The sequence below is a fragment of the Pelophylax lessonae genome (genome assembly GCF_965119305.1).
Source record: "Pelophylax lessonae genome assembly, chromosome: 12".
Classification (NCBI taxonomy): domain Eukaryota; kingdom Metazoa; phylum Chordata; class Amphibia; order Anura; family Ranidae; genus Pelophylax; species Pelophylax lessonae.
This window is the reverse complement of record NC_138779.1, coordinates 27,375,131-27,391,925: the sequence shown is the minus strand read 5'-3', so window position 1 is coordinate 27,391,925 and position 16,795 is coordinate 27,375,131. Positions and strand designations below refer to the sequence as shown.

Genomic DNA, 16,795 nt, shown 5'->3' with positions numbered 1-16,795 from the left:
GACTGTGAATGAAGCAGGATCACAGGACACACTGAACGGCTTGCTTCTGGCTTCTTACCAACAATGAGACGCTCTGTATCTGGCAGCTGTTTAAAGAGTTTCCGAAAATCTTCATTTCTTTGTTTATACGTTGGACTCAGGACCTGGAGATACAAACGGTACACACGTAAGAGACACTGCCTGGGGGGAGCACGCAGGGATGGCAGCGATAAGACACAAACAACAAAAAGACAAAACAAATGACGTGTTATTTATTGAGTGGGAGCCAGAAGCATGCAGACACCCTTCTCTGTATAGATGACATAATAGGGACTGATCAGGTATACAATACTTTGTGTTGGAGTGCCTAAATAGTGGGAGTGCCTAATGTGAAGAAATGCATGTGTGCGTCCCATGGTCTGTGCAGGGTGACCTCCCATGGTCTGTGCAGGGTGACCTCCCATGGTCTGTGCAGGGTGACCTCCCATGGTCTGTGCAGGGTGACCTCCCATGGTCTGTGCAGGGTGACCTCCCATGGTCTGTGCAGGGTGACCTCCCATGGTCTGTGCAGGGTGACCTCCCATGGTCTGTGCAGGGTGACCTCCCATGGTCTGTGCAGGGTGACCTCCCATGGTCTGTGCAGGGTGACCTCCCATGGTCTGTGCAGGGTGACCTCGTCATCAGGGTAAAGTGACCGCGCTCTGATGATTGTGAAATTGCTGGCTGCAGAAACACGAGGGGAAAAGGGGAACTGACAACACACCATGTGTAATTAGTGTAAATGTCACTCATGAATCTGACAATGGAGAGCCCTGTTGGAGTCTTTCCTACATTTTCAGACAACTTCCACATTACAGAGGAGCAGTCTTTTTTTAGCAGAGATTGTATGCAGACACCAGGTACACGGTCTATTAACACTCCTTCCTATTCAAATGACATTATCACCCTTTTTTGGGAAACCATCCAGCGCTGCCACAGACTGGTTTTGCAATGCGATTGTTGACTGTTCAAAGCAAATTTGCGTTCTGCACATGTAAATTAAAAATGAACTCCGGGTATATATACACAAGACACTAATTCATGCAGCTCAGTAATCCCTAAACCCAACACCAATACTGTATCTATGAAAAAGTCTCCTGTTCTCTTTCTATTGCTTCCTATGTGTACCTGCCAGTTCCTCTGGGTTCCTATTAAAAACCGACCACACTAAGCATGACAGCACAGCACGGTGAGTTTTTTCCGGCTGTGCTGGAAACTCAGCCTGCTCTCCTCCAATAAAGAAGCTTGTGCCGACATGACACACCCCACCCCGCCATGAAGAAGTTTACAGGGAATTTGTGGGAATGAAAATCCACGCTTAGGATAAAAAGTGATCAAGGCTGCTGCCCACCTCAAAAGTATGACTCAGATGAGAAATACTAATAAAATTGAGAAAAGGTGAGGTAGACGGCGCTGCCGTGGGTAAGTAAATTAATGATAGGTATTGGACAGAAACTTTATAATAAGTTTAAAGTTGCACAAAGACAAATATGACCAGAAAGTGGTGCAATAAAGTGCAAATGCGCACTATATGATATAGACAGATAAAAATCAATATATAATAGTAAAAATGAATGCAATAAATGAAATAACGTAGTAATATAAAAATTCACAAATATGTGCAAAAGTGCAAACAAATGTGCAAAAAGTGCAGAAACAATTGATATAAATATAAAGATAAAGTGCAACGTGAAGCAGATAAGGGTCAGTAAATGGTGACTGACTTGAAAGAAAGCGAATAAATTGGTGCAAGGTAATTTAGAAGAAATGGAAAAATTAACCACTAAGCTCCAACTGGTAAGTGCAAAGTGAACATAAATTGATCGTTAAAGGTGCCCCCAGGTGGATAAGTCTCATATATAGAGACACTATGAGGTGGTGGCTGTGATAATAAACAACAACAACAACAGTAGGCGATCAATCCAATAGATTTAACAAACAATGTGAATAAAAATGAATCAAGTGGACCAAGTATATATAAATGATGATTTAGGTGATTAAAGTGTTGGGTGAAAAGTCCATAAAATATTGTGGATGGTAATCTCCAGCAACTAAAGTTTACAGAGAAGAAATCAATTACCAAACTCAGTGTAATGTGCTAACAAGGCCCATGATGAAATGATGAAAGGAGGAGAGAGCGGAGTGAGAGAGAGAGATGAGCTCATCATTCTACTGCTTCTCTTTTCACTGACCAGTCATGGGCTGGAGGAAGGACAAGACTTGTAAATGTTACTGAACTGCAGCAGAGATTAATTAGGTCTCCTTCTCTTTCCGATAGGGCTGTGCTGTGTAGCAAAGCTGTGTAAAGCCTGGTACACACTATAGCTTTTTTTGCTGGTTTGAACAAAAAATAAATACTGTGCAAAGTTAATACAGCGATCTCCCCCCCCCCCCCCCGAGCTATTGTGTTCTGACAGGGGGACAAACCTCCCCGCCAGAACACTCAGATCAGCGCTTTATGCCATTGGCTGAGAGCACTGATAGGGAGTCGGTCTGCTGCTGGTTTTCCAGCATGCAGGTCAGACAGAAGCCATCAAAACAGCCGGCTTCTGTCAAACAGACCGACATCCACACGGGCCGAATGTTTGCGTTTTTTTTTTTTTTGGAATGGGCAAATGTCTCCCGAAATTCAGCCCGTGTGTACCTAAAGCTGCCCATTACAGGATTCTTTTTTTTTTTTCTTCAAGCAGGTTGAACAAAGAAAAATTTACCTATTCCCCCGTCCACACATTTGATGTGGATGAGCGAATCTCACACACTGCGCTATTGTTTTCTATCGGCGGGGAGCCTTCCCTGCTCGCAGAATACAATGATCAGTGTTGCCGGCTATAGCCAGCGGCACTGATCTTCAGGGAAATACCCAACAGGCAGGTTTCACATTGATCGACTTGTGTACAACCAGCTAGCCACATTGATCGACTTGTGTACAACCAGCTAGCCACATGGATCGACTTGTGTACAACCAGCTAGCCACATGGATCGACTTGTGTACAACCAGATAGCCCATACATTGATTGACTTGTGTACAACTAGCTAGCCCATACATGGATCGGAGTTCGGAAAGTCCCTGCTGAACTTCAATCAATGTTTGGACGCCTAAGGTCTCAGGAAGGGATGTTCACGGTTACAAAAGGCTTAGGCAGGTAAAACAGCCCCCATATGTATTTTGTCTGTGAATTTAGTGAGTTGCCTGGGGTTTGTCTGTCTGTATGGTGCCGAAAGACATTAGATTAGTGGTTCTCAACTCCGGTCCTCGGGACCCACCAACAGGCCAGGTTTGCAAGATAACTAAATTACATCACAGGTGATCTCATTTGCTGCTCAGTGATTGCAGTATTCTAGTCTGCATCCCCCAAGGTAATACTTAAAATCTGGCCTGTTAGTGGGTCCCGAGGACCGGAATTGAGAACCACTGCATTAGATGATGGTTTGTACAAATCAGAAGAATATTAAATATCTATGGGGCACCACCAGACACCGCAGGCTGAGAGGACATCAGACAGGCCAACCTACTAGTCCTCAACTGAAAAGCTGGTGTGTGCAGATTCACTTCCATTTTCATCCATTCATAGATGCTGCTGGAATTCCTACAATGTGCTCATGTGTAGAGCTTGGATGAAATATAAAAATATAAATAAATGCCGATATTAATAATAAAATGTCCTAACTGGTATATAGAATACCACTGAAGAATAAGTTGTGTTCTGCAGAAACTAAATCGGACACGAAGAGTGGATGTTATCATGCAGGTTCTAAAATCTCATATTACTTTTATCATTTCTGTTTTTATTACTAACATTGTCCCTACAGAGTCCTATTATTAGAAGGTTATCAGACGGGAAGTGACGTTTGTAAACGTTGCTCAGTGAGAGGTGACAGGAAGGTGATTATGTCCTATGGAGACAAGGAAGGGCTGATAACCTGGAGATCAGACTTCCACAATCAACAGACTACATGCTGATTTATTAAAGGAGTTGTAACGTCAGAAGGTTTTTTTTTTATCTTAATGCATTCTGTAGATTAAGATAAAAAGCCTTCTGTGTGCAGCAGCACCCCCCCCCCCCCAATACTTACCTGAGGCCCCCTCTGTCCAGTGATGTCCAGAAGTGTCTCAGCTGTCGGAGATTCTCCCTCCTGATTGGCTGAGACACAGCAAAAGCGCCATTTGTACCCGCTACTGTCAATCCCTTCACTGAGAAGGAGGAGGATCGGTGTCCTCTGTGCAAAACCATTGAATAGAGCAGGTAGGTACGATAGGTTTGTTATTTACAAAAAAAAAAAAAATTTACAATCACTTTAATTTATCCTTGGGTTGCATCAATACCGTTTTTTTTTTTTGGGTGCTTTTTTTTTTTTGGTTTTTTTTTTGTGTTTTTTTTTACCACCGAGTACCAAAACTTTCGGTCAGGTACTCGCCGATACAGAGTACGATACCTCTGTGGTGTAATTTGGGCCCAAACGAAATGAAGGGACTCGTATCACAAAGAATCACATACGATTTGAACAGGAATGCCGTGCAATTCCTCACTGAATCACATGTTTGTTTTCCCCACCGCTCCTGTGTTAACCAAGGCTGAAATCACTGACAAGCCTGGGTTCACACAGGAGCGGGAAATCGCATGCGATTCTTTGCAGTGCAATTTGAGTCCATTCATTTAGTATAGGCTCAAATCGCACTGCAAAAGGTATCGGAGAATTTTCAGGAGTATGAGTGAATATATTCGGTACAGTATCAGCGCAACCCTAATATATTCTAATCTGCAGCTTTTGATAAAGAAATACTGGGCGATCCTGACATACATAAAGGTCTCCCTATTATATCTTAGAGTGATTGTAAAGGTTCGTTTTTTTTTGCAAAATAAACATGTTAGACTTACCTGTTCTGTGTAAGGCTCCGTTTCCACTGCCACGGCTACGAAGTCGTGCTACTTCTAGCACGACTTCGTAGCGAAAGTAAACTGCGGCTTTCAGTGTGACTTGTCCCTTATTATAGAGGGAAGTCGCACTGAAGCCGGCTCAAAAGTAGTGCACGATCCACTTTTGAAGTCGCCGCAACTGAAGTCAGTGGAAACGGGCCGGATTGAAATCAATGGCCTTTGACTTGCTGTGCGACTTGACATGTGTCAAGTCGCACTAGTGGAAACCGGCACTTAAGGTTTTACACAGTGCAGCCCCGATCCTCCTCTTCTGGGGTGCCCTGGCGGCGGTCCTGGCTCCTTCTCTTCATCGGTTGCCCCCATGGAGATCCGCTTTCCCTGGGGGTACCCGTGGGGGTGCGCTCACGAGTCCTGCTGCTGCGTCCATTGACAAAGACAACAGGACTCGTCCCCACCCCCCGCTCCAGTGTCACTGGATTTGATTGACAGCAGTTATCAATCTATTCACTGAGGACCCGAGACAGGGGCTAGAGCCGCTGGGCTCCTGCTCGTCACTGGAACGATTGGGTTCAGGTAAGAATAAGGGGGGGCAGCTGCAGCACCAAAGGTTTTTCACCTTAATGCATAGAATGCATTAAGGTGAAAAACCTTGAGAATTTACAACTCCTTTAACCACTTTACCACCGGAGGATTTTGCTGTCTTACGTCCAGGCCACTTTTTGTGATTCGGCGCTGTGCGACTTTAACTGACAATTGCGCGGTCGTGTGACGCCATACCCAAACAAAATTTACGTCCTTTTTTTCCCACAAACAGAGCTTTCTTTTGGTGGTATTTGATCACCTGTGCGATTTTTACTTTTTGCGCTATAAACAAAAAAATAGCGTAAATTTAGAAAAAATAACAATATTTTTAAAATTTTTTTATATGAAATTCCCCCCAAAAAAGATGTAAAAACCAACATTTTTAGCCAATTTGTTTTATGCTACCTATGTTTGGTAAAAAAAAATCGCAAACCAATCAAAATACGCTTATTGTGCAAAAGTTATTGCGTTTACTAACAAAGGGAAAGATTTCTGTCATTTTTGGTGTTTTTTTTTTTTAACGCGTAATGGCGGCGATCTGCGATTTTTTTGCGGTACTGCGACATTGCGGCGGACAGATCGGACCCTTGACTGACATTTTTGAAACTTTTGGGGGTACCAGTGACATTACTGCAGTAATCAGTGCTATAAATATGCACTGTTACTGTAAAAATGACACTGGCAGGGAAGGGGTTAATTTTATTGGAGAGGGAGGGGTTAATGTATGCCTGGTGCTTACTGACGTGTGGGGGGGGGGAGGTGACTATGTGACAGAAGGACAGATCGGATGTCCAGCTATGCTGAACACTCCGATCTGTCACTCCCTGTCACTTGGGAGATCCGCCCGCTTGTGTTTACACAGGCGGGCGGATCTCCACACTAGATCCCTGACGATCGGGGATGAGCGGCGGCGATTGCCGCTGCTCTTCCCCTGGCCCGACTCCCGCTGTGACCGAAAACAGCGGGAGCGAGCCTCCGGCGGCGCGCAAGCGCCGCCCAGAAGGGGGAGTGTCTGACGACGTAGTACTACGTCGTCAGACGATAACGAGCCACTCTGCCGCAGTAATATTACTGTGGGCGGAGGTAAAGTGGTTAAGCTAGCCATGTACTAGTAGATATCTAAATGAAAGTTAGTATGAATTGCTCTTACGAACATTCTCATCAGTACATTCAATGACACAACGAACGTCGTTTTAAAGTGCTTCACATACATTTGCTTTTAAAGTGTAAGTCCAGCCTAAAACTAAAATCCCTGCATCTACAGACCTCCACGATCTAACATTAACCTATCTAGCCCTGCAAAGAAGAAATCTGTATACTTACCTTTTTTTAAGCCTATCCAGTCCGGTCTCCAGCGGCGGAAGCTCTGCAGAGGACACAGCTGACAACTGCTGGGAAATGAATAGGAAGTGACGTCACCCATAGAGTTACTATGGGGCTTCCGTTGTCGGCTGTGTCCTCTGCGAAGCTGCGGCTGACAACTCAGCGTGGGGTCGGCTCGGCTTCAAAAAATAAAAAGTATGTATACCGATTTCTTCTTTACAGGGCTAGATAGGTTAGTGTTCGATCATGAAGGTCTGTAGATACAGGAATTTTAGTGTTAAGGTGGACTTCTACTTTAACCACTTAAGCCCCGGAAGATTTTACCCCCATTCCGACCAGGGTTTTTTTTGTGATTCGGCACTGTGTGACTTTAACGGACAATTGCACAGTCGTGCTACGCTGTACCTAAACGAATTTGACTTCCTTTTTTTCCCACAAACAGAGCTCTCTTTTGGTGGTATTTGATCACCTGTGCAATTTTTTGATCATGGGCTATAAACAAAAAAAGCGACAATTTTGCAAAAATAACAATATTTTTCAAACTTTTTTTATAAGAAATTCCCCCCCCCAAAAAAAAAAAGTAAAAATCTAAATGTTTTAACATTTTCGGCCAATTTGTTTTCTGCTACACATATTTGGTAAAAAAAAAAAAAAGAAAAGCGCAAAAAGCGTATTTTGATTGGTTTGCGCAAAAGTTATCGCGTTTACTATCAAAGGGAAAGATTTTTGTCATTTTTGTTGTTTTTTTTTTTAACGCGTAATGGCGGCAATCTGCGTTTTTTTTTTGTGGGACTGCGACATTGGGGCGGACAAATCGGACCCTTGACTGACATTTTTGGGGTTACCAGTGACATTTCTACAGTAATCAGTGCTATACATATGCACAGTTACTATAAAATTACACTGGCAGTGAAGGGGTTAACTTTTTTTGAGAGGGAGGGGCTGTGTGTGTCCCTAGGGGCGTGATTCTAACTGTGATTGGCTGTGGCTTGAAGTGTAGGAACAGTGATCAACGGATCTACATAGTAGAACCGTATGATCACTGTTTCTACACAAGGGAGAATGACAGGCGGCTTGTTTACATCAGCCGCCTGCCTTTCTCCCTCTGCAGCAACGATCGCCGGGTAGCGACGCAGTACTACGTCGCTCTGCCTGTGAGGGGCTGACCGCCGCAGTAAATAGTCGTGCGGCGGTCGGCAAGCGGTTAACATTTGACTTTGAGGCAAAAGGGCCTTCCAGAACAAAAACCACATTTGTTGTTAGAAATTCATTTGGGAAAACGCTTCCATCTTGTTACTGCGGTTAAAAACGAATGTCGATTTGACCTCACTGTGTAGAAAACTGAACGAACGTTCTTAAAACAAACATTTGAACTAAATTTACTAGTGTATGGCCAGCTTTACTCGGTCACATGCTCCCCTGATAGAACTACACACACAATACAAGTGATAATCTCAGCTTATCCACCAATGAGAATAATCAATATCGGATAATGGTAAGGCTGTAAAACCAGAACGTTTTGCTTTAAGCCATTCCAATTTGCATAAAGACTGACAGACTGGCCTGCAGCGACTTTCCATTGGTAATGGACATATAGAAAAACGGTCTTCCCCTGATACAGTGGATATAAAAAGTCTACACACCCCTGGTAAAATGTCAGTTTTCTGTGATGTAAAAAAAACAAAAAAAACTAGACAAAGATAAATCATTTCAGAAATTTTTCTGCATAAGTGTGCACACCCATAAACTAATACTTTGTTGAAGCACCTTTTGATTTTATTACAGTCTTTTTGGGTATGAGTCTTCAGCATGGCACATCTTAAATTGGCAATATTTGCCCACTCTTCTTTGCAAAAACACTCCAAATCTGTCAGATTGCGAGGGCATCTCCTCTTCACATCACCCCACAGATTTTCAATTGGATTCAGGTCTGGGCCATTCCAAAACTTTAATCTTCTTCTGGTGAGGCCATTCCTTTGTTGATTTGGATGAATGCTTTGGGTTGTTGTTATGCTGAAATATGAAGTTCCTGTTCAGCTTTCTAGCAGAAGCCTGAAGGTTTTGTGCCAATATTTCAAAAAACAGTGCAGCGCAATATAAAAATGTGTCTTTCACACACCAAATACATATAACAGTAAGGCCCAAAAGTCCCTAGATGAAGAGGTAAGGTCCAATGAAAGCGCGCCAGAAAAACCGGATCTACTTCAGGTGACAAACCCTTCACTAATATGCAATCCAATGCGCTCACCTCACTGTAGAACCCCTCTATTACCAGCAGGTCAAACACACTTTAATCCACCAAAAAGAAAGGTTGAAGGGAAGAGTGGAAGATGATCTTCAGCTTTCCACCTGCTCGCAGCGTTGTGAATGGCAAACAATCCCCTGTATGCAAGTACCAGTCCTACCTCCCGTTTATCCAGTGGAACAACGAGTCAACCAGCCAGCACATGTAGGTATACAGGAATGTATACAGGAATAAAAAGCATCCAAGTGTGTACTGTATTTACACTGAGTGTTTAATGAATAAAATCGCACTTCCAGAAAAACTTTATAAAACAGGCAGTAGATAATGTACAGATGATACTAGCGATAGACCGATATATCGGTATCGGCCCCGGAACTGGCCGATATTGCTGATATTTTTAGGACGTCATTCTGCCTTCTTAGGCCACCTCCCTCGCCTTGGACAGCCTCATCTGGAGTCGGGACTAGTCTCGCGGGAGTGTATCACAGCCATACACCCACCCACAGCAGTACAGTGCCAGCCAGACACCCATATCCACAGGCCCTGTACCAGCCATGAAACAAACAAAGATAAAATTCCCAGTTCAATTTGCCAACCAGTCTGCCACCCACAGCCCCTGTGCCAGCCAGCCAGCCAGCCACCACAGGGTGCCAGTCACCCACCGACAGGGTGCCAGACACCCACCGACAGGGTGCCAGACAGCCAGACAGTCACCCACCGACAGGGTGCCAGACAGTCACCCACCGACAGGGTGCCAGACAGCCAGCCAGTCACCCACAGACAGGGTGCCAGACAGCCAGCCAGTCACCCACAGACAGGGTGCCAGACAGCCAGCCAGTCACCCACAGACAGGGTGCCAGACAGCCAGCCACATTGTATACCCCTGTATGTTGTGGTCTTTAATGTCAATACCAAGAGGCTCCTCCTCCGAAATGCGTTACATCCTACGGGACTTCATCAGCATAGTTTTTTTTTATTGTGCTGCACTGTTTTTAGAATTTTTGTATCTTTTCTAGGTTTAGTAACGTTCCTTGCTTAGTGTTCAGCTTGCAATACTTATTAAGCCGATCTCTTTGTATGCGCTGATTGTTTATTTGTTTTTATTTTTGTGCCAATATTGACTGGTATTTGGAACTGTTCATAATTCCCTCTACCTTAACTTAGGCGCCTGTTCCAGCTAGAGAAAAACAGCCCCAAAGCATGATACTGCCACCACCATGCTTCACAGTGGGTATGGTGTTCTTTTGGTGATGTGCAGTGTTGTTTTTGCACCAAACATATCTTTTGAAATTATGGCCAAAAAGTTCAACCTTGGTTTCAGCAGACCATAACACATTTTCCCACGTGCTTTTGGGAGACTTCAGATGCGTTTTTGCAAAACGTAGTTGGGCTTGGGTGTTTTTCTTCGCAAGGAAAGTCTTCTGTCTTGCCACTGTACCCCATAGCCCAGACATATGAAGAATACAGGAGATCGTTTTCACATGTACCACACAGCCAGTACTTTCCAGTTATTCCTGCAGCTCCTTAAATGTTGCTGTAGGCCTCTTGGCAGCCTCCCTGACCATTTTTCTTCCTGTATTTTCATCAACTTTGGAGGGACGTCCAGTTATTGGTAATGTCACTGTTGTGCCAAATTTTCTCCGCTTGATGATGACTGTGTTCACTGTGTTCCATGGTATATCTAATGCCTTGGAAATTCTTTTTTACCCTTCTCCTGACTGATACCGTTTAACAATGAGATCTCTCTGATGCATTGGAAGCTCTCTGCGGACCATGGCTTTTGCTGTAGGGTTCGACTAGAAAATGTCAGGAAAGACCTACTAGAACAGCTGAACTTTATTTGGGGTTAATCAGAGGCACATTAAATGATGGCAGGTGTGTACTGACTCCTATTTAACATGAGTTTGAATGTGATCGTCTAATTCTGAACACAGCTACACCCCCAGTTATAAGAGGGTGTGCACACTTATGCAACCACATTACTTTAGTTTTTTTGTTTTACTCTCTCCCCCCCCCCCTTTAAGATTGCAGTTTGTTTTTTAATTTAGTTGTACATTTTATAGGTGGAAACAGTTTTGAAATGATTTACCTTGTCTAATTTTTTTACATCACAGAAACCTGATATTTTAACAGGGGTGTGTAGACTTTTTATATCCACGGTATATGTACATGTACTTTAACACCTTTAAGACTGCCCTCCGCACATTTACGCGAGGTGCTGGGGGGAGACCGTGCGCCGCTGGCAGCGCACGCCTGCCCCCACTAGGCAGCAGAGAAGCCAACCCACAGTGCCAACAGCCGCGATTGCCACGGGTCACCAGCAAACCGCTTCCCGCTGTAAACACAGCTGACTGTTGTTCTCTCTGAAATCACAGAGCACCTGTGGTCCTTCTATATAGGATCACAGGTCTCTGATCATTTCAAAAGCCCATCCCACATACAGTTAGAAAACACTCCCCTAGGCTCACACTTAACCCTTTGATCACCCCTAGGTTAACCCCTTCCCTGCCAGTGTCATTATTACAGTAACAGTGCATATTTTTAGCACTGATTATTGTAGTAATGTCACAGGTGACCCCCAAAAGTGTCAAAAATGTCAGTTGGGGGTCCGATCTGTCCGCCGCAATGTCGCAGTCCCGCTACAAAATCGCAGATCACCGCAATTACTAGTAAAAACTTATGTACCGTAGCAGAATACAAATTGGCCTAAAAGAATGAAAAATCTTTATTTTTTTTATTTTTTTGGGGATTTATAGCAGAATGTGAAAAATATTGTTTTTTTTCCTCCAGAAATGTCGCTCTTTTGTTTATAGCACATAAAAAAAAAAAAAAAAAAAAATTGTAAAAAAATGCACATGTGATCAAATACCACCAAAAGAAAGCACTATTTGTGCGGAAAAAAGGACGTCAATTTTATTTTAGTTCAGCGTCGCACGACAGCGCAATTTTGCGTTAAAGTAGCGCAGTGCCGAATCGCAAAAAATGGCCTGGTCATTAAGGGGGCAAATCCTTCCGGTCCAGAACTGGTTAGAGTCCTATTCCTCTGGATGGAATTAATCCTTTCCCTAGTAACCAATGATTCCCCATCATTAAGGTCATTACTTTCTAGGAACGTCTACCAGAGACAGGTACAGGTGAAGGCTGAGGTTGGCATCCGTTCCCAAAATCCTAATCAACCACAAAGCAGGCAGGAAAATCATATTTTTACACAATTCCTTTGTCTGGTTGAGTTGATTTCACCCGCTCGTAAAATAAAAATAGTAAAAAGTATTGGTAGTTGGTATTGTATTAGTGGGACTGAGGGAGATGAAAGCAGTCAGAGTCCTTCCTCTCCCACCCCTGGGACCTCAAGTGTCTTCTACTATATTCAGCCCGGCTAGAATGTCCTGCTGTGAATAGCATGAGGGGCATGCATGCTATAAGTAACATCTGATATCTACGCGCCCATCCCGAGCACGACACCGCCATGACACGAGTCTCCATATGCAGGATGACATTACACTGCCTGCGGTCCCCAGAGAAGGAGTCATTGTGTGGGAATGTTGGTGAAAAGTCCCATCTCGCTGCTCTGGGAGCTTCTGTCCTCATAACATTGGTTGTACTCAGTGTGGCTACCAGATGCTGGCTGCCTCATTGCTGACACGAGGTCCTAATTAGCAGGGACAATTTTGGAGTAAAGAAATCGTTCTTTGGAAATGTCTAGATTTTCCTGATATAGTTCACTGTGTGCAATAAGTATCAGTTGAAATGGTCCCAGACAGTGAGGCAATCCTACTTGAGGATAATCAGCAGTAAGAGATCTGCCAGACTTCATTAAAATGGCGCAATATAAGAGACCACCACCGGGAACCCACTTCAATGCCAGACACTTTCACCCCCTTCATGTCCAGCATCACCATATATGATGGTGACCAGGGTGGATAAAAATCAATGATTTTTTTTTTTTTTTTTTTTAAATCAATAAAAAAAAAAAAAAATTATATATATATATATATATATATATATATATATATATATATATACACACACACACACACACATATATATATATATATAAACACATATATATATATATATATATATATATATATATATATATATATATATACACACACACGCACACACATAAACACACACACACATTATATATATATATATATATATATATATATATACATACACACACACACACATACATACACACACATTATATATATATATATTTTTTTTAGTTCTCTATTTAAAATGTATTAATAATTTAGTTTATGCAGCATGAAATGGAGCTTAGTTATGTAGCATTAAACAGTATATTCTGCAATATTTACATTTTTGGTAAAATCATTCAATGAATCCAAGCTCTGCAGCCTGAGATAACCATGCACTGCATTCACACAATTTCACAGTAACCATGAGATAAAACAAAGTTCAGGAATGTTCCTTTATCCCATTGTTTTGCAAATCTATGTACACTACAAACTGTATGATTGAATCGGTTCTGATATCGCTGTTTTATTAACCTGACAGCTTATTATTCTAAATAGGAAACCGTCATTTTGTTTGCAAATATTAAAGATTCTAACTACCTAGCAAGAATAAGTCCTTACATTTTAAAGGCACCTGTCATTTCAGATCCATCATGGCAGCTCCTGTTAGCGGGCATCCACTCACCTGCTGTCACCACGTCCCTCACCTTGTTGTGTCACTGCCGAATCACCAGCCGTCCCATTAAAAGGAATTGGACTGTCGGTGAGTCAGCAGCGGGTCAGAGGAGGAGCTGCTGTGGGACAGAGATGACATTTGCTTTTTTGAGCAAATTGAGTGGATTTAAATCAAATCCTTTCTGCTGGTGACAGTATGTTAAAAAACATTTTTGAAAAATAAATAAATTATATATATTTCCATTTTTTTTTTTTTTAACATGTTTTTTCTATTTTTGCAATAATGTCACCAGAGCAGTAAAGTGTTATCATAGTGACCCTGCACTGCTCTGGGAAGGTGACCAGGATTCATTTGTTTTTTTTAAACACTTATGACTGTGTATAACCAATCAGTTTTACTGAATGGCATCCATTTATGTGCGGTTGTATACTGTACTATTGTGATAGCTGTGATTGGTCACAGTTATCACATGGTACAACAGGTCCACTGTGATTGGCCCTATACTAAGTGATCAATTACAGAGATGATGATCACAATCGTACATAATGGCTATGAATGACAAGCCATTTTTTTTGTTTTACAACTGGAATGTGATTGGTCACAGCAATCACATGGTACCAGGGCCATGCAGAACAGCCCAGTACAACGATTTGTGTTCCATACAAGAGGTGTGACTGGGAGGATGCCATGTGATGTCCACCCTAAGTAGCAGTGCTCCCATCCAGCCGATTTATTACAATAGGCTGGACGGGAGGTGGTTAACAATGGAACAAAAGGAGAAGCAATGATTAATGGTAGGGATTTTCTATTATGATGGACAATCTATATACTGTATTATGCAGGAACATTTCCAACAATTGAAAATGATCATTAAGGCTTTTATGGCTGGGGTGTCAAACTCCATTTCATTGCGGCCTGCATGAGCATTATGGCTGACCTCCGAAGGTCAGCTGTATTTGTAGGACTATATAAATGTAACTACCATTTATCATATTAAATAAATGCCTCTGCATTTGATTATTACTGGTTTTAATAATTACCTAAAGACTTTAAGCCATGAAGGGCAGGTGCAGACTGGGTGGGGGTAGCAGAGACAAGCCTCTCTGTGGCTGCACGAAGAATCGCAAGATCTAGCAGAGGAGTTCTGTCCACTTCCGAGGCAAGGTGGGGGTGGAGATGAGGGGGCTGCCGCAGCTGCAGGGGAGGTTCTGGGACCGCATGAAATGGCCTGGCGGGCAGGATTCAGCCTGCAGGCCTTGCGTTGGACACATGTGCTCTATGCTAATGCAGAAGGAGTATGTCCCAAGCGCTAACATTGCATGAAAATATTAGAACATTTATGGCCACTCTAAAGCTGGCCAAAGACAATGGAGGAATCCTCCCCAGTGCGACATTGTACTCTGACCTTCATCTAGTAACTTATTTTACAAAGATTGATCACATAACGGATCCATATGGACATCACCCTATTCATGCGGAGGTGGGGCACCTGTAAACTGAGATCCACAAAGGAGTCTCCCTAAAGGAGATTTTGCCCCCCCCCCTGATTACTAACAGGGGAGACAACATGAGGTCCAATCTTTGTAAGGGAGGCACCCTATGGCATTGCCACCTGGGGTGACTGGTTGTGAGTTGCAGGGTTTTCTAGAGGGTGATCAGCAATTTGAAAGGCCAAAATTGCCAGTGGTTACATATAGAGACTTAAATCTGTACACAAACCATCAGGTCTCAGAAGCACAGCCAACACAATCCTAGACAGCCAGAAGCCTCACTACCTTAAACATTTGGCAGTTTATAGGCCGGTTCACACTTGTGCGAGGTGGGAAAACCCTGCAATTCAGTGCCGGTTCCCACCATGCACCTGGATCGCACAGTGGTTATGTAAGTTAATGACACCCCCAGATCGGTTCGCAGTGCGAACTGTAAAATGGTGCAGGAATTAGATCGCATAGGTGTAAAAACACCCATGCAATCCAATTCCAGTACAGACCAAGAAAAGGTTCTGCGCCATTTTGGTGCGAATGCGATACAAATTCAGCCATACAGTTTGTATGGCTTAAATCGCATTGCACAGACATCTCATGTGATCTGACCAGCAATGCGGTGCGAATCACATGCCATGTCTGACATTGCACTAGTGTGAACTGAGCCTATGTCCTGGATAAAGCATACATCGTTTTTTCCCGTCCAGCCTGTAGGCCTCCAGCCCCCCACGGAAAAAAAAAAAAAAAGTCAGCAGCTACACATATTGTAGCTGCTGACTTTTAATTTTAGGAGACTTACCTGTCCTGGAATCCAGCCATGTCGGCATCTTAGCCCATGTTTTCATCGGTTCTGGGGTGCTGCCGCTGTCAAAGCCCGAAAGGGAAACTGGCAGCGAAGCCTTGCAGCTTCATAGCCAATTCTCTACTGTGCATGCGCAAAGTGCTCTGCACTTTCTGAATGGCCCGGCGGCAGCAAAGGAGGAGGGGGGCCGAACTTCTGATGGACCTCGCCATGGCGGTGTCCGATGCAAGTAGGGCCGATTACCCGTTAAAATAAAAAAAGGTACCCGCTCCCCCTCCCAAAAGGTGCCAAATCAGATAGATAAGCGGCGTTTCCACTTTTGGGTGGCACTCCACTTTAAACAGATTCCTCCATCCATGCTATACAATATGCATGGAAGAATCTCTTCCTGTGACAACTATCTTGACAACCAGCCTCGCCAGCTGATTGGAGGCAGGCTCTGTACGGCTGACAAACTTTCCCCTAGCTCTCGTATGTTTCAATTGAGGGATGCGACTGGCAGGGCAACCCATTGATTACATTTTGGATGGGTATTCACGAACCAGCTGAAATTTGAACAGTGTATGGCCAGCTAAAGTGCATGTGTCTGGGATCATCGATAGCAAGCAATTGAGCTGCAAGTTTGAAAATGACTTGCTAAGCTATTGCTAGACTTGCCAGGCTTCACAAGTTTGTTGCACAATTGCAGCAAGTCCGCATTGTGTGACTCCAGATGAACTTTCTTTGCAAACATTCTGCAAGTTCTGGTTCAGTTATATTGTGCAATAGTCATCCCACCACAGGGGGCACTGTGGCTGAATTTTCA

The 16,795-nt window shown here is 43.4% G+C and overlaps 1 protein-coding gene across 6 annotated transcripts in view; it reads right to left on the bottom strand.

The window, feature by feature from the left end:
• GRAMD1B (GRAM domain containing 1B) overlaps nt 1-16,795 on the bottom strand; it is a gene marked incomplete at its 5' end in the record, with an annotated part of 441,171 nt that overhangs the window by 50,954 nt on the left and 373,422 nt on the right. For all 6 annotated transcript variants that reach the window (XM_082273752.1, XM_082273757.1, XM_082273755.1 and 3 more), the window contains one exon: nt 59-143. In XM_082273752.1, coding sequence (XP_082129878.1) covers nt 59-143 — 85 coding nt within the window. The remainder of the gene's footprint in view (nt 1-58; nt 144-16,795) is intronic.